General features: G+C 39.5%; 1 protein-coding gene across 1 annotated transcript in view; it reads right to left on the reverse strand.

Annotated features, from left to right (window-relative positions):
- The window catches only part of LOC127574001 (coiled-coil domain-containing protein 178-like), a 46,026-nt gene that overhangs the window by 16,737 nt on the left and 11,036 nt on the right, over positions 1-18,253 (reverse strand). Inside the window, exons 3-7 of the mRNA XM_052022594.1 lie at positions 17,730-17,869; positions 16,430-16,503; positions 14,982-15,064; positions 7,143-7,346; positions 2,060-2,280 (exon numbers count right to left, since the gene is read on the reverse strand). Coding sequence (XP_051878554.1) covers positions 2,060-2,280; positions 7,143-7,346; positions 14,982-15,064; positions 16,430-16,503; positions 17,730-17,869 — 722 coding nt within the window. The remainder of the gene's footprint in view (positions 1-2,059; positions 2,281-7,142; positions 7,347-14,981; positions 15,065-16,429; positions 16,504-17,729; positions 17,870-18,253) is intronic.

The following is an 18,253-nucleotide window of genomic DNA, read 5'->3' on the forward strand; positions in this document are numbered from 1 at the left end:
ATATATGCTGCTTACAGATCTTAAACGTCACATATAACACTCACTGCACTCACTAGGCTACTGTACACAATTCCCTTCACTCTAAACAACCACCAGGTCACATTAGTTTTTTTTCCACGACAATAATCATATTCTCCAAACATCCCTCAGATTTTTACTGAAACATTATTTTTTTCTGCAGGAAATCACCCTAGACTCCTTGGAAGAAAAGAACCAGCCTGCAATTAGGCTACGACCTTGTCGACATTGTCCTCATCAAAGGAAACTCTGTAACTTCCACCAACCTCTTACCACAAGCAGGATGTGCAAATAAGTGGCATATGACATTGAAAAGGGACATACTGGGTACCAAAAAAACTATCAAGGCTGATTATCTTAAGTTTTTGAATTCTGTTTACAGGTGGTGGGTAATATGTTTCATGCATGAATGTTGCCATCACTATTAGTATATGCTTGAGTGTCAAGGAGATTACCAAAAACATGCCTTTTTGGCAAAAAGAGTCAAAGGGAGCTGACGGACACTGATGAGCAAAAGTTGCAAGGGTACAGAGTGAAAAGGTGAAGGGGAAATGGGCTAATGGGATTTCTCCCTTGGATAGCAGAATGGACCCAATGGACTCCATCTTAGAGAAGAAACATCTTATTTTGAAGCTAAGACAATGCCAGCTGCCATCCATCCCAACCCACAGTCTCCTTGGGTTCTTGACCCACATACAGGCTGGCTGACTTAGATTCCACCCAGGAATTGCCTCTGGTGCAGCATCCTACTTTTGTCAGGGTTCGTAATGCAGCTGCTAGATCAATTTTCTGTCTGCCTGGTACTTCAATAATATAGGCACGGGCAGCACTGGGATCACATGTTAATTTGAGCACAATCTAATTTTTCAAGCCAAAGAATCAAACTATGGTTTGATTTCATATCGTTTTTTCATATTGTCTTACAATACCCCATGGCATTTTAAAGGAGTTTAAACTTAATAGGTGTCCCAGTCCAAACTCCTTCCTCAACCAACATCACCAAAATCAGATGAACTTATGCACAGATGAGTAAATCTGTTTGGTTTCCTTTCTATGGACTCTTGCTGTATATATTTTGACTGCTGTATTTTGATTACATTTCAAAAGAGCTCAGAATCAGACTTATTACCACTGACTTGTATGTCGTGAAATTTGTTGTTTTCCTGCAGCAGTACAGTGCAAAGACATAAAATTACTATAAATTACAAAATAAATAAATAGTGCAAAAAAAAGGAATAACTAGGTGATGTTCATGAGTTCATGGACCGTTCAGAAATCTGATGGCGGAGGGAAGAAGCTGTTCCTAAATTGTTGAGTGTGAGTCTTCAGGCTTCTGTACCTCCTCCCTGATGGTAGTAACAAGAAGGGGGCATGTCCCGAATGGTGAGGGTCCTTAGTGATGGATGCCGCCTTCTTGAGGCACCGCCTCTTGAAGATGTCCTCAATGGTGGGGAGGGATGTGCCCATGATGGAGCTGGCTGAGTCTACAACCTTCTGCAGCCTCTTGCGATCCTGTGCATTGGAGCCTCCATACCGGGCTGCGATGGAACCAGTCAGAATGCTCTCCACCGTACATCTATAGAAATTTGCAAGTCTTTGGTGGCATACCAAATCTCCTCAAAACTCCTAATGAAGTAGAGACGCTGGCATGCCTTCTTCATGATTGCATCACTGATTATTCAATATTATAGAGAATAACATAGACCTGAAAGTGTTATATGGATCTGGGTTCTTTCATAGGCCACAATAGAACTTATAATTACAGAATCATAGAATTATTATGGCATGTGAGGTGGCCATGAGGCCCATCAAATTTATACTAGATTAATCCCATCTGTCAAATTCTCCAACTATTTCCCCATAGCAAATTATTCTTTTTCAAATACCCATCCGTTTCCCTTTTACAGGCAGTGATTGATTCCATTACCCACAACCCTCTTGTATTCTTTGAAAAAAAACTTGCAAAATATAGTATCTAACATATTTGTAACATTAGGCTCATTTTGCCACTTTCAAGTTGACAGTATATTATGTTAAATACCTCATTTTGACTTGGTACAATATCATCAATGGTCTTTGTTTCCAAATCCAGTTTTTCCTTCAGGTGATCTTCAAGTTTCTTTACTAAATTTATTTCTTCTTGTAGTCTCTGATTCAGTATTCTTGCATCACTAACTTGATTTTGTAACTTTTGTAAATTAGCTGCCTTACACTCAGCATCGAACTCTAATTCATAAATCTCTTGTGAATGCAGCGCATACTCTAAATAAGAAAAGGAGATACAATTTTAATCAAAAATCAGAAAATGCTGACATTCTCTAGCAGTTAAATTTGCTTCTGCCATTAGGACATTAATCCTTAATCAAGCCAACACATTCAGCTGAAGTCGTCCATTTTATTGCATTGATGAAGACAAGTAAGAGCACTGACCCCAGCTTTTGCAGAAGTCCTAATATTACATGTGGAACACAAGAACAGCAACAGATACCTTATTTCACCAATCTGACTTCCTTATTGAAGAGGTCCACATTCAGAGAAGGTCTGCATGCTCAGAGGGCCAGCAAGCCTTTCAGTACAGAGCCTAGCAAAGATCATTGAAGGCAATGGTGTGGTCATATGTAATCCACCCATTTCCCCCTCATTCCCACATTCTTCTGCCATAAAATTCCACAACAATTTTGAATATGCCCTTCTTACCTGTCCCCTCCCCTCACTTTTAGCCTAACTTTGCACCAGAAACTCAAGATATACTAACTGTACAAGCCCTAGCTGATGAGTCATCATGAAGGATGGTTGTGATATCTAAGATCATGGGAGAAGTGCAGGTCCAACCTTATACTTAGCCTTGTGCTTCTCCCATGCTCTAAGTATAAGGTCGGACCTGCACTTCTCCCATGATCGTAGACATCACAACAAATCTTCAAGTAGGGTGGACAATACCCTATGCATCTTCACCTTTATGTTCATCAGCCCTTATCTCAACAGAACAGAACTATCATGCAAGCTTGCTTTCTGTGGAAGTGGCATGGAAGCTACTCTAAATCCACTGCCTGGTTGCAGTTCACATGTAATGAAATACCATGTGCTTATTGTTATCTAAACTACCATGTACTGTCTATGAAATTTCTGCATGTGAGCTGCCGGATACATGTGTTAATTGAATTATGCGTCTGCTGCTTTGGTCTCTGATGACTCATTAATGGCTAGTGGGTCTGTGTGTGGGGTCTGGCCAGCTGTCTGAGTTCTGGACAACAACTTCTACGTTGCACAGGGCAAAACAGAAGTGCTGGGACCCAGACTGCCAGTGGAAGATTGCACCAATGTCTTTCCTGGAACAAACAGTGGCAGTGGGATTGGAAACTCCTACACTAGCCTGTCTGTGGCCTCCTGCACCTGTGGAAGGAGAAACAGTTCACATTTCAGGTCTGAGATCCTTTGTCAGAACTGGAAAAGATATAAAACAAATTAGTTTTCAGTAGCAAAAAAGGTGTGGGGGCAGGGTAGAACAAAAGGAATATCTCCCAAAAGGCAACAAATTAATGTAGCTTCTATAATCAGATTTTGCCTTTGTCTGTACAATGTGTTGCTAATAGCAAAGTTGTGGGACACGTCCAGCAGGCCAGGATATATTAACGGAAAAAGGAAAAAACAGAGCCAAAATGATGACAGGCAGAAATAGTCAGTTCTGATACAGATGGAAAGAAAGAGTGAATTACCTGAAGATGGAGAATTCAATACTGAGTACGGAAGACTGCAACATGTCCAGAGGATGGATGAGGTGTTGTTCCCCAAGCTTGTGTTGTGCCTTGTTATAAAAGTGCAAGAGGTCAGGAAATAGGAAGAGAGTAGTTAAATGTGTGGCTAAGCAGCTAGTGCAGTGGGGGGGGGGGGGGGGGGGGGGGGGGGGGGTGGGGGGGGAGTGGTACATGGATCATTGGGCTCTCGTCCAGGGTAGGTGGGGTGTGTACGAGGAGGTTGGGTTGCATCCATACTGGAGGACACCAATATCCTCACAGGACATTTGCTAGTCATACTCAAGAGGGTTTAAACTATCATGGCAGTAGGCCAGCAAGTGGAGGGATTGAGGGGAAGGTAGGGGTTAGGTTAAATAAGGCTGAAAGGAAGGACAGGCAGAGCCAGGTAATGAACACAGTGGGACGGATGGGCTGAAGTGTATTTATTTCACTGCAAGGTGTATTGGGGTAAAGCAGATGAACTTAGGATCTGGATTAGTAGATGGAACTATGATGGTGTAGCCACAACAGAGACTTGGTTGAGAGGAGGGCAGGACTCATAGCTCAATGTTCCAGGATTCAGATGTTTCAGATGCGATAGAGGGGGGTGTAAGAGAGGTGGGGGAATTATACTACTGAACAGGAAGAATGTCATAGCGGCACTTAGAGAGGACATCCTGGAGGGCTCATCTGGTGAGGCAATATGGTAAAGCTCAGGAATATGAAAAGTGAATCATTATGATGAGGTGAGACGACAGGCCTCCCAATAGCTAGTGGGAGATAGAGGAACAGATATGGAGACTATGGAAAGGTGTAAAAGCGACTGGGTAGTTGTAGTAGGACAAAGCTAATTTCCTCAGTATTGACTGGAACTCCCTTAGTGCCAAAGACTTAGATGGCACAGAATTTGTTAGGTGCATTCAGGAAGGTTTCTTGACATGGTACGTAGATAGACCAAACAGGGAAGGGGCCATACTTCAGTTTCATTGGGAGATCATTTTGGGAACAGTGATCGTAACTCTGCAAGTGTTCAGATTGTTATGGATAAGGATAAGACTGGACCTCAGGACGGGGAAGTGCTAAATTGAGGAAAGACTAACTACAACAGTATTAGGCAGGAGCTGGGGACACTAGATTGGGAGTGGCAGTTATTGGGCAAGTCCACATCTGACATGTGGGAGTCCTTTAAAGGCCAGGTGGTCAGAATTCAGGACCAACATATTCCAAGAAAGACAAGAATGGCAAGGCTTGGGAACATTGGATGTTGCAGATTTAGTCAAAAAGTAAAAGCATATGTAAGGTTTAGGAAGCTGAAGTCAGACAGGGACTTTGAGGAATATAAAGGAGGCAGGAGGGAATTTAAACAGGGAATCAGGAGGGCTAAAGGGGGCCATGAAATGTCTTTTGCTGAGTTGGAATAAAGAGAATCCCAAGGCATTTCATACATATATTAAACAAAAGGGTAACTAGGGAGAGGGTAGGACCACTCAATGACAAAGGAAGGAAATTATGCCTGGAGCCGGAAGAAGTGGGCAAGATACTAAACAAGTACTCTGCATCAGTATTCACCAAGGAGAAGGATGTGGGTGATAGTGAGATCAAGGAGGGGTATGCTGTTATTCTAGGGCATGTTGATATCAAGGAGGAGGTTGTGTTTGGGCTCTTAAAGATCATTAAAGTAGATGTTGCCAACGTCTGATGGGATCTATCCCAGGTTATTTTGAGAGGCAAAAATGTAGATTGCTGGGGCCTTTGCATCCTCTTCAATGAAAGGGGAGGTCCCAGAGGACTGAAGAATATCCAAGTGGACTGAAGAATATCCAATGTTGTTCCTCTATTTAAGAAGAGCCATAGAAACAAAAATATAGGCTGGTGAGCTTTACATCAGTGGTAGAGAAATTATTGGAGAACAGTTTTAGGGATAGGATATACTCACATCTGGAAAAGCTTAGACTTATTAAGGTAGTCAGCATGGCTTTGTGTGAGGAAGATCATGTCTTATAAACTTGATTAAGTTTATTGAGGAGGTGACGAATATGATTGATGAGGGCAGGGTAGTGGATGTTGTATACATGGACTTTAGTAAAGCTTTCGACAATGTCCTTCCTGGTAGGCTGATCCAGAAGACTGAGGCACATGGAATCCATCGAGACTTGGTAGATTAGATTCAAAATTGGCTTGGCCATAGAAGATAGTGTAGTGGAGGAGAGGTCTTTTCCTGATTGGAGGTCTGTGACCAATGGTATTCTGCAAGGATCAGTCCTGGGACCTCTGCCATGATAATGAAAATGATTTGGATGAAGATGTAGGTGGGCTGATTAGTGAATTTGCAGACAACACAAAAATTGGCAGGGTTGTGGATAGTGAGGAAGGTTCTCAAAGGACTCAGCAAAATATAGATGTTGGAAATATAGGTGGTGAAATGGCAGATGGTGTTTAGTCCAGGCAAGTGTAAGGTATTGCACTTTGGAAGGTCAAATGTAAGAGGAAAGTATAGAGTAAATGGCAGGGCCCTTTAGGAGCATTGATATACAGAGGGATCTTAGGGTGCAAGTCCATAACTCCCTGAAAGTAGCAACACAAGTGGATAGGGTGGTAAAGACAGCATTCTTGTTTTAATCGGTCAGGGAGTCATGTATAAAACTTTGTTTAGGCCACATTTGGAGTACTGTGTTTCGTTCTGGTCGTTGCGTTACAGGAAGGATGTGGAGGATTTGGAGAGGGTGCAGAAGAGGTTCACAAGGATGTCGTCCGGATTAGAGAGTATCAGCTAATAAGGAGAGGTTGGATGACTTGGATTGTTTCCCTTTGAGCATCAGAGGCCAAGGGATGATGTAACAGACATACATAAAATTATGAGAGGCATAGATAGGGTGGATAGTCAGAATATTTTTTCTAGGGAGTAAATGTCAAATACTAGAGGGAATAACTTTAAGGTAGGAGGGGTACAGTTTAAAGGAGATTTATGAGGCAAGTTGTTTTCTTTGGACACAGAGGGGGTATGGGCCTGGAACGTGCTGCCTGGGGAAGTGGTGGTAGCAGATACGATACTGATGTTTAAGAGACATTTAGATAAGCACATGAACAGGCAGGGAATTGAGGGATTTAGACCACGTGCAGGCAGATGGGATTAGTTTGGATTGACATCATTGTCAGTGCAGACATCATGGGCTGAAGGGCTTGTTCCTGTGCAGTACTGTTCTATGCAGGGATGTCCAGGTAAATCCCAGCATTAAAACTAGCGCCAGAACAGAAGATCTGCCCCATTGATTTTTTACCTTGGTTGACATTACACAGAAAATACCTACGATTTCTACTTTCATTTGCTTACGAGAGCTCCAACAAAGCACAACCAAAATTCAGCTCCTGTTTAGTTAGGTATTCCAATACCTTTTTGTACAGCTTCAGGAAGCTCTTGCATCCACCAAAGAGACAGCTGATCAATTCTGTTTCCAAGAGTTGTGACCCGCTCTCTTTCTATTTTTAGAGCCTCATTTGTCTTTTTGCATTCTGCTTCCAGTTGCTCCATCAAGCCAATGATTTCTGATAAGACCACTCTTGCCTCTTCATGTAAAGATGTGGTTTGGTCATGTTCTACATTAGAAGCAGACATCAGCAATTACATTGGCAAATAAATTTTGAAGAAACCAATAACTGAGGTAGTGAAATACAATAAAGTCTAAACACATACAGACAGACCGGTTGAACCTGAACTGGAGGTGGACCAATATCCTGGTGGGGTGATTTGTTAATGCTACTCTGGAGAGTTTAAACTAGTCTGGCAGAGGAGTGGGACCCAAAGCAGTAGTGTGTCAGATGAGAAAGTTGAGGCAAATATAGAAGTCAAAGCAACTGAGTTCAGTAGACAGGACAGGCAGGGTGAGGAAGGTCTGACATACAAAACCATATTTATTTTAATGCAAGAAGCCTGTCAGGTAAGGCAGATGAACTCAGTGCATGGATAGTTACATGGGACTGTAATATATCTATTACAACAACTTGGTTCAGGGATGGGCAGGACTGGCAGCTCACTGTTCCAGAGTACAGATGCTACATGTGCATTAAACATGGAGGTAAGAGAGGAGGGAGAGTTCCATTTTTGATTAAGGAGAACATCAGAGCAGTACTTAGAGATGATATTCCTGGGGGATTGTCCATATTTATTTTAATGCAAGAAGCCTGACAGGTAAGGCAGATGAACTCAGTGCATGGATAGTTACATGGGACTGTAATATATCTATTACAACAACTTGGTTCAGGGATGGGCAGGACTGGCAGCTCACTGTTCCAGAGTACAGATGCTACATGTGCATTAAACATGGAGGTAAGAGAGGAGGGAGAGTTCCATTTTTGATTAAGGAGAACATCAGAGCAGTACTTAGAGATGATATTCCTGGGGGATTGTCCAGTGAGGCTATATGGGTGGAACTCAGCAATAAGAAAGAGGTGATCACTTTGATTGGATTGTACAATAGGCCCCCTTAGACAAGCAAATATGTAGGGTGCAAAAATAATGGGATTGTAATAGTAGGTGATTTTAACTGCTAAAGGATTAGATGGGGCAGAATTTGTTAAGTGTGTCCAGGAAAGTTTTCTCAAGCAAAATGTAAATGGCCCTACTAGAGAGGAAGCAACTCTTGACCTCCTATTGGGTAATGAGGCAGGGCAAGTGACAGAAGTGTTAGTGGGGGAGCACTTTGGGACCAGTGACCATAATTCTATTGTCTTAAAATACTTATAGTAAAAGATAGGACTGGCCCACAAGTTAAAGTCCTACATTGGGGCAAAGCTAATTTTGATGGCATTAGACAAGAACTTGCAAAGGTTGATTGGGAGAGGCTGTCTGCAAGTAAAGGGATGCTTGGCAAGTGGGAGATTTATAAAAGTAAGATAGAGAGAGTTCACGGTGAGCATGTTCCTCTTAGAGTGAAGGGAAAGGTTAGCAAGATCATGGAACCCGAGATCTCAAGGGATATTGAGGCTCTCCTGAGGAAAAAAGGAAGCAAATGTCAGATATAGACAGCTGGGATCAAGTGAATCCCTTGAGGAGTGCAAGAGATGTAGGAATGCACTTGAGGGAAATTAGGAGGGCAAAAAGAGGACACAAGGTAGCTCTGGCAGAAAAGGTAAAGGAGAATCTTAAGAGATTCTATAAGTATGTTAAGAGCAAAAGCATAACTAGGCAGAGAATGGGTCCCCTCAAGGATCAGTGTGGTCGTCTATGTGTGGAGCCACAGGAAATGGGAGAGGTCTTAATTTAATATTTTTCATCTGTATTTACTGGGAAGAGGACTATGGAAGCTAGGAAATTCAGGGAAGATAATACTGATGCTTTGAAACATACCCACTTTACAAAAGAGGAAGTGCATAAAGGGGATAAATCCCCAGGGCCCAATCAAGTGTATCCTAGGATATTGTGGGAAGCTAGGAAAGAAATTGCTGGGGCCCTGGCAGAAATATTTGTATCATCATTAGCTACAGGTGAGGTATCACAAGACTGGAGAGTGGCTAATGTTGTGCCTTTATTTAAGAAGGACTACAAGGACAAGCCACAGGCCAGTGAGCCAAACATCAGGTGAGAAAGTTACTGAAAGGGATTCTAAGAGACAGGATCTACCTGAATTTGGAAAGGCAAGAACTGATTAAGGATAATCAACATGGTTTTGTGCATTGGAAATCGTGTCTGATGAATTTGATTGAGTTTTTTTTTGAAGAGATGACCAAGAAGATTGAAGAGGACAGGACAGTGGACATTGTCTATAGGACTTCAACAAGGCCTTTGACAAGGTCCCGCCTGGCAGACTAGTCCAAAAGGTTAGATCACATGGGATCCAGGGTGATCAACAAATTGAATACAAAATTGGCTTCGTGGAAGGAATCAGAGGATGGTATTGCAGGCCTTTTTTTTAAGATTGGAGGTTTGTGACCAGTGGTGTGCTACAGGGATTGGTTCTGGTTCCACTGTTGTTTGTCATCTATATTAACAGATTGGATGAGAATATGGATAGCATGGTTAGTAAGTTTGCAGGTGATATGATAATTGAATGGTATAGCAGACAGGCAAGAAGATTATAGCAGGAGCTAGATCAACTGGGAAGGTGGACCAAGGAATGGCAGATGGAATTTAACTTGGACAAGTGTGAAGTGTTGCAGTTTGGTGAGCTAAACCTGGGCAGGACTTACACAGTAAATGGTAGGGCCCTGGAGAGTGATATACTCCTAGGTCTCTCTGTTCTACAAGTACATAGTTCCCTGAAAGTGGTAACACAGGTAGATAGGGTGGGGAAGGCAGCGTTTGGTATGCTTGCTTTCATTGGCCAGGGCATTGAATACAAGAGTTGGGATGTCATGTTACAATTGTGCAAGATGTTGGTGAGACTACGCCTAGAGTATTGTGTGTAGTTCTGACCACCTAGCTATAGGAAGGATGTCATTAAGTTGGAAAGGGTGCAGAAAAAAAAAATCACAAGGATGTTATTGGATCTGGAGTGCATGAGTTGTAAGGAGAGACTGGGTAGGCTGGATCTTTTTCCCCTGGAGCATAGGAGGCTGAGGGGTGACATTATAGTGATATATACAATCAGGAAGGGCATAGATAAGGTGAATGGTTAGTGTTTTACCCAGGGTAGTGGAGTCTTTAAAAAAAAAAGGACATAGATTTAAGGTGAAAGGGAAGAAGTTTAAAAGGGGACCTGAGGGGCAACTTTTTCCAGACAGAGGGTGGTGGGTACATGGAACGAGCTGCCAGAGGACATGGTAGGGGCAGGTACAAATGCAATGTTTAAAAGACACTTAGACAGGTACATGGATAGGAAAGGTTTAGAGGGATATGGGCCAAACACAGGTAAATGGGACCAGCTCAGGTAAGCAACTTGGTTGGCATGGATGAGTTGGGCCAAAGGGCATGTTTCCATGCCGTACAATTCTAAGACCTCTATGACTGAATATTTCAGTTTATATTTCTATTCTGCATATAGTAAAAGCTTCATTTTAAGGTATCATCCTACTTTAGATGCCAAGCCATCAAGGTAGCTGCCTGGTATCTACCTTCTTTGTCTTAGGTTTCTGATTTATTAAATTATTATGGAAAAGATGCAAAGTGGACAGCAGGAGAAAAGAAACATTTTTGTAAGGAGTTCTAAAACTATGAAATTGACCTCCAGGGATAATGATAAAAGTAAAACTTTCAAAATTTTGATTAGATTAGTGAATGAAGTAAATGGGGAGAAAGGAATCTCAGAACAAGTTAACTGAATAGGACTAGGATTATTTTGTGTAGCCTCACCATAACTACAGAAATACAGCCTGTTTTGTTCTTATGATATATACTTCTACATACTTGTACCTGAAGTACACAAATCACATTGTTTTAAAATTATATATAAACAACAATGAATTCACATGTGTAAGCACTAAAATGCTCGTATTTTCCAAGGTAGATTTTAATCTTTCTCTACAAACAGCTGAAAGTACACCTGCACGTACAATGCTCCATGTGTCAGATATAATAATATCAGTCATTAAAGAAAAAAGCCTCAGATTCACATTCTTTGAAGATAGAATAGAAAGAGATTCCATTTGGTTGAATTTAATTTTAACTGAATTATATTCAATGAAGATTTCTGAAGTACTTCTAATGTTTTTCTACCGATGGATCATAGATAAAACATTAAAAAAAAAGAGGTACTTTGAGTAGAGAATGGTATTAGATTTACAGCTAAGGAGATGAAGTCTACAAAAAAAAAATCAAAAGGTGAATACTGCACTACATAGTAGAAATTTTAACCTTAAGTTACAACTTTCCTATGGCCAGTAAAATCTTTTTCTCCTGGCAGACTTTCAGTGATCATGTTCTTAGACCACGTCTTCATCTAAATCCCAATTAAATTATGCTTGCACACTGCATCTTTTATTTCCATGAAACAGGAACTTGCCAATACCTTACAGTTGTAGCGGATGATCTTCAGGTACTTGCTGGGAAAATGTCATTTTTAAATTCAGGGAATGATCATTGCATTGTCAACTAAATGGATGCATCAACAAGTTCTCAATAAATAATTGACCACACATTGACCATGTGGCAATTATTTTATGTTATTGGTTTAGCCATTTCTGACGTACTAAATATTAGCAGCATATACAAGTTACACACATTGATATTTGTGAATAATACCAAAAATTATTTCTACTGTGACAAATACAGTAAGTTTTTAATATATTTAACAAGCATTACTTGAAATTGTATAAATAATGTTTCTAATCAACTCCTCATATTGACCAACATCCATAAACCAACATTATAAATATACAAAATGCAGGCTTCTACATTGCTTGGAAGGAGAATGCCAGTCTCTCCTGGTCTGAGAAAGACATGAAGAAAAACAAAAATATGGTTATTGAGCTGTGCATTCACCTCCCAAATGATGCCCACAGCCATGCTAATTGTCTGCGGCTATGCATCTCCAAATACCCTGAAAGCATCAAGCCTGCCACAGCTGCTCCACAGGATGGAGTTGCCCACAAGTGATGAGTAGGCTTCAAGCTGCTGATCCTAAGGCTCCAACCCTGGATCACACTACTGGCCTTTTGACAATTCATGATGTCATAAAAATTTTTCCACTGTTTGGTGTTTGGCAACATGACAGCAACGGTGGACATGCAATTATTTATATGTATATCCACATACAAATCTAAAAAAAATTAAGAAGTTTAAAACACTTACCTCATCTAAATTAAGAGAATACTCATTCAAGGGAAAAAAAAGACTACTGGGCTTTACTTATCTTTTTATTGAAGAAAGACAATCCCCATTCAAATGAATGGGATTGCACAATATTGACCATGCAAAAGGGCCAGTTGTGAAATGTAACCAGCTCTTTAGCTCAGGAGGATCTGGAACTGCCAAAAGACTCCAAAAGTGAATCCAAAAATGGAATGGGGGTCAGAGGTGCTGTCACCTGCCCCCTAGTCTATTCTGTACTTCCCAGCTGCAGTGCACAAATGTGGAAATCCAAAATGTACTGTAATACATACTGAAGCTAGCAGCTACTCCCCACAGAACACAGGGTAAAAAAAAAAATCAGCAAAATCCAGCACAGTACTTCCCAATTTTGTTTTATTTTTAAAATCAGCCAGGGACTTAAACCACAGGATGCATTAACTTCAATTTTTGTACCAAGACCAAAAAAAAATAAGGATATAGCAACAGACTCCTGACAACCCCAGTTTGGTCCGTTTCATTCAATTAGACGCAGGGCCAAGTTTTACTGAGGTAGTACTCAACTAAGCAAGACTTGGATAAAGGGAAGGTCCAGAATCTCTGGCCCATTTTGTTTTTCTTTAAAATAGATTCTCCATCGTATTTCTATCTCAGTCAAAAAAAGAAATAACAACTTCTTTAAATTCAATGCAAATCATTTGTCAGATACTACCTCCTATCATAACGATTGACCATTTAGGGTATCATCATCAATTACAGCCAAAAACTCCCCAGTACAACAGAACATAAATAAATCCCATTCCCTCCTCCCTCACAAAAAAATGAACAGTAATTAATATGCTTAACAAATTGTTTAAGGTTTACTTTCAGTCCTGCTTCAGAAAATATATTCAGTAATATTATAACATTGATAATATCTTGCAGACTTTTCCATCCAAAAAGGAAACATCATGACCCAACAGATTGATCAGTCTTTAAATAAATAAATCAGTCAGCAGCGTTTCTAACTTGAGAGTTAAATATTTTTGTTTCATCTGAGAAAAATCAGAGACATTATTCTGTTCATCTACAGTAGTGCATGAGGTTGCCTGCAAACACATTCGTCTTTTTATTCTGGTCAAAACCTGGATAAACGTAGTGCCAGTATCAATTCAAATGGAAGGTCACCATTTTAAGGTTTTGGTTTACATTTTTCTTCAAATATGACGTTACACCCCTTCCCCCAACTCAAACTAGGAGACAACATCAGGCTGATACGAGGTGAAAGTAAATAAAATATAATGCATCTACTTCCCATGTGGCAGGTCTGCTGTAAAATGTCAGGACCCTTGCAATTTCTCCCTCTAATTGCAAAAAATCAGGTCCAACAATTTATTAAAAGAAAATATTATGAGATGAGCCAGTGCAAGATGAGGCAAAAATACATAACAAGGATACAGACAAATACATGTGCTGAAGCAATCATCATTTGACAGGGTAGTTATGTCCAAAATACAAAGACTAATACAATACAAATACCTGTTTTTAATTGTCAAAAAGATATTTTTGTTACGAACTAGGTTACTATTGGTGAATGTCCCTTTAAGATAGAGCACAGTTGTGTGTGTGTGTGTGTGTGTGTGTGTGTGTGTGTGTGTGTGTGTGGGGGGGGGGGCGTGGTTACGACAACAGAAGATAAAGGACGTAATCACATTTTTGAAGCAGTCAGTCTGAGTCAGTCTGAAGAAGAGAGAGAGAGAGAGGAGAGAGAGAGAAAGACAGCAGCCTGCTAGTCTCTATCGATGGATGAAAAACAGTAACTGTGTCTGTCACTACAATCCACGTATGGATTTTTGGAGTAATCCAGTGGAGTCCACTTTGTCGTTAACCTGTAGAGGGAAACAGGTATTTGTGTGGACGGCCACGTCTCGGATGCCTTTCAGGGCGGCAGGTACTTCGGAACAAAGCAGTGGAGTTCACTTTGTTGTTGACCTGTAGAAGGAAACAGGTATTTGTGTGGACGGCCACGATTCGAGATCCTTTCGGGGTGAGGAAGATGCGGTGGAGTAGTCACTGCTGAGTAGACACTGAGGTGTCGTTTGGGTTCCAAAGTGGAACATTTGGACTTCGTAATTACTCTCTACATCCAAGTCTTATCTTCAGTTAACGGTGGTTTTGAAGAAGCCTTTGCTCATGTTTCACCTTACGGCTTGCTGAACTGAATTTTAAGAACCATTCCTGAACATGGAGTTTGGGAATTTGCCACACACACACACACACACACACACACACACACACACAACGAGTTTAGTTTTTGGGGTTAATGTTTAAAATTTAACATTTTTACTTCTAACATTCTAATATTTTTACTTTTCTTATTATCATAAGTAGTTATTAATAAAGTAACCTTTAACACTTATACATGACTCTGTGTGTTTCTTTTGTTGCTGGTATGTAACATTTTACAACTACACATTTTATTCAACCCATACAAGCACATTCTATTTGAGTTTTTTAAAATAAAGTCATACCTGTTTCATCAAATCCAATACCCTTAATGCACAGATTTGTAGATGTCACATCACTGGAAAAACTTGTTTGATTGAATTCATTTCTACAGAAGACAGAATTAGATCAAAATTGGTCACACAAACTGTAGATTAGATTTGTTAACATAAAAGTAAAGTAAGAAATATAGTTTTACATAAGGGTTTTAAAATCCTTAAAAGCCTCGTAAAGTGAACTCATTTACATTTAAAAAAATGTTTGCCCAAAATTTAAATTCAAAGCCTAAACATTAGAAAGCTAAAACGGGAATGTTCTTGCTTGCATGCTTCCCCCCCACCCCCATATCACTATAACAAAAATTAGTTATCATTTCTAAACAACAGATTTTTCTCTCTCAATTCCGGTACTGAAGTCACTGGCTTAAAATTACTCGTAAAGTAAAGCATTACATTCTGATCAGTGACCCAGCATCAGAACTGGGACAAGTTAGAAATAGTGTTTTGAGTTGCAGAAAAGGTAGAGGGAAGGAACAGACAAGTCTGTGATAGAGTGGATACCAAGAAAGATTGACTGGTACAAATAGTGGTGGTGCCAGCTGAAAATGGGCATTACAGGCATATCTGGAGAATCTGCAAACTGGATGTGAGAAATGAAATCTGAACTACCAGAAGAAATAAATAAATACTAGAAATGTGGGATACAGGATTGGAATGGCTTATTTTATGAAATTGTGGAATTCATTGCTAAGTCTTGAAAGCTGTAATGTGCTAAATAAGAAGGTATGATGCTGCTTCTTGAGCTTGTCTTGAACGTTGTTGGAACATTGTAGGAGGCCAAAAGGTAGAAAAGTCTGAATGAAAAGATTAGAAAGACAGGCAACTGCAAACTTATGGTCACAACATTTACTGTGTCCTGGTTCCACAACATTTGCAATATCCTGTACTTCAACAGCTATTCTTAATTTATGGAGCTAGACAGGAAAATAACAGAATTATATTCCATTCTGACTTATTTCTCAGTAAAGGCTAATGTACAACAATCAGGTTGTGAACTGGTTGTTTCCCTATCAGCTCAGAAGAATTAAGATTAATTGCCCTTACTGCCACCCCAGGTAGGTTCAACAAATACAGTAATTGGAAATGGATTCCATTAGAGGCACTTTTAAAAAACAAAGAAAATATTAAAAATAAAAAAAAATCACATTTCTGCCCTAGTACACAAAAGACATGCATTCTGCTCATATGGTTGTTTATATTTACCAAAGAACTAACATTTGTTTTGAATTTACATATTTTAATACATATTTTAAAATACATTGTTCTTTAGGTACTAGTGACTTTTAAGATTCAGAAACTGAAAATACAAATTCCAACTTGAAATTAGGTTAAATTATTATAAAACAATACTGTGCGAGGCATCTCAAAAGAAAATCACTTTGCTTCTAAAATAATAAAATATTATCAAACCTCACCTTTGAGAATTCCCACTCAACTTTTCAGAAGATTGACTTCTTCCTTGGGATTCTGACTGTATCGATGCTGTAAACTAACAGAAACTGCTAAATTAAAATCATGCATCAGGCAAAAATAGTCAATAAAGAGAATATTTATAATTTTATAAACAACTGGCAACTCCATAACCATCATATCTGACAATTGGTTTTTTGACATCAGACCATTTCAGCAAGTATTCTGAATATCTATAAATAAAAGACATTGCTCATAAAGATAAAAAGAATCACATGTTTAATTTCTACCTTGTGTTTCAATTTCCATCCTGTGTTGTAAAGCAAATTCATCTAAAATAATTCAAGAGAAATGGAAAGAAATTAGCTTACCTTAGTTGCCCTAGTCAGTCTGTTGAAACTGGTTCTGAAAACTACTCCACTTGAAGTCAGAAGATGCCAATGAGAGCCACACCAAACCATCTTCACACGATGGCAACTTTCAATAAACGATGATATGATTTGATCTTGGCCTCAACTCCATTCAGCTGCCTATCATCCATAACCCTTAATGCCTCTATAGCATAATAAACCATCTACCTAAGCTTTTAATATATTTGATGATTCTGTCTCCTCACGTCACTGGGCAAATGTATTTGTGGTCTCAAGAAAGGAAATTCTTTGTCATTTCTATTCTAAATGGGCAATCCTTTCTGGAACAAAGCCTGCAGTTCTAGTTTCCCTATTGGGGGAAAATCGTCTTAGCATCAAGGCCCCTCAAAGACATCACCTCTCATTTTTTTTTAAAACTCCAGTCCATAAAGGTGAATTACTCAACCTTATAAGGCAATTTCTTCATCTCAAGAGTCATGCTATCTGAATTGCCTCCAAAGTAAGTATATTCCTCATAAGGAGACCAAAACTCTTCTCTGAACGCAAGGTATGGTCTCACCAAAGTCATATTTCATTGCAGTAAGACTTCCCTACTTTTGTACTTGATCCTCCTTGAAAGAAAGACCAACTTTCCATTTATCTTCCTAAATACTTTAAGTGCATGCTAACTTTCTGTTTCATGGATGAGGTTATCCAAATTCCTCTGTGAAGCATTCTTAAGTTTCTTCCCATTTAGACAATATTTTGCTTTTCTATTTTTTCTTCACATTAGGACAATCTACCATATTTTTGCCCATTCACTTAACCTGTCAATATCTTTACAGCCAGTGTCCTACTGATAATTTGCTTTCCCAGCTGCAACTATATCAAAAAATCATTTGTATCACATTACCAAAATATTCTACATTCAGTAATCTATTTTTCCAAGTCTTACCTGTCTGAACCAAGCTTCAGTCTTTTCTTCCAATTCATGGATATGGTGAATCACTTTACAAACAAATGGTAATGAAGTTTTGAGCCAATCACAGTTTTGACATGTAGAGGACCGGAGTTGCCTTGGATCTTCATTACTCTCTTGATGTGGGAAAAAAAATCAAAGTTAATGGTCATAATGAAAGCTTTTGCTCTCAACTCCCTCCAAATTAATGATCATTACCTGATGTGTGGACCCAAATTTTAACCCTGTCAGTTATCTTTTTGCCAATTGCTCTCACTTATCAAAACAGGTATTAGCAGGAACAAAAGAATTACAATAAATGATGAACAGGACAGGTCCCTCTTCTGTAAAAGGCATGGCCAAGCAGTGACCAAATAGATATTGTAAAATCATTCAGGGTGAACCAGGCACAAAGAAAATATTTCTATTTATGAGGAAGAGCAAAGCTAAAAACATTGATATAATATGGACAATTAGGAAAATTAAACAACATAAACAAGATAGGTAGAAAAAGTGCAATA

Source organism: Pristis pectinata, chromosome 9 (assembly GCF_009764475.1).
Source record: "Pristis pectinata isolate sPriPec2 chromosome 9, sPriPec2.1.pri, whole genome shotgun sequence".
Lineage (NCBI taxonomy): Eukaryota > Metazoa > Chordata > Chondrichthyes > Rhinopristiformes > Pristidae > Pristis > Pristis pectinata.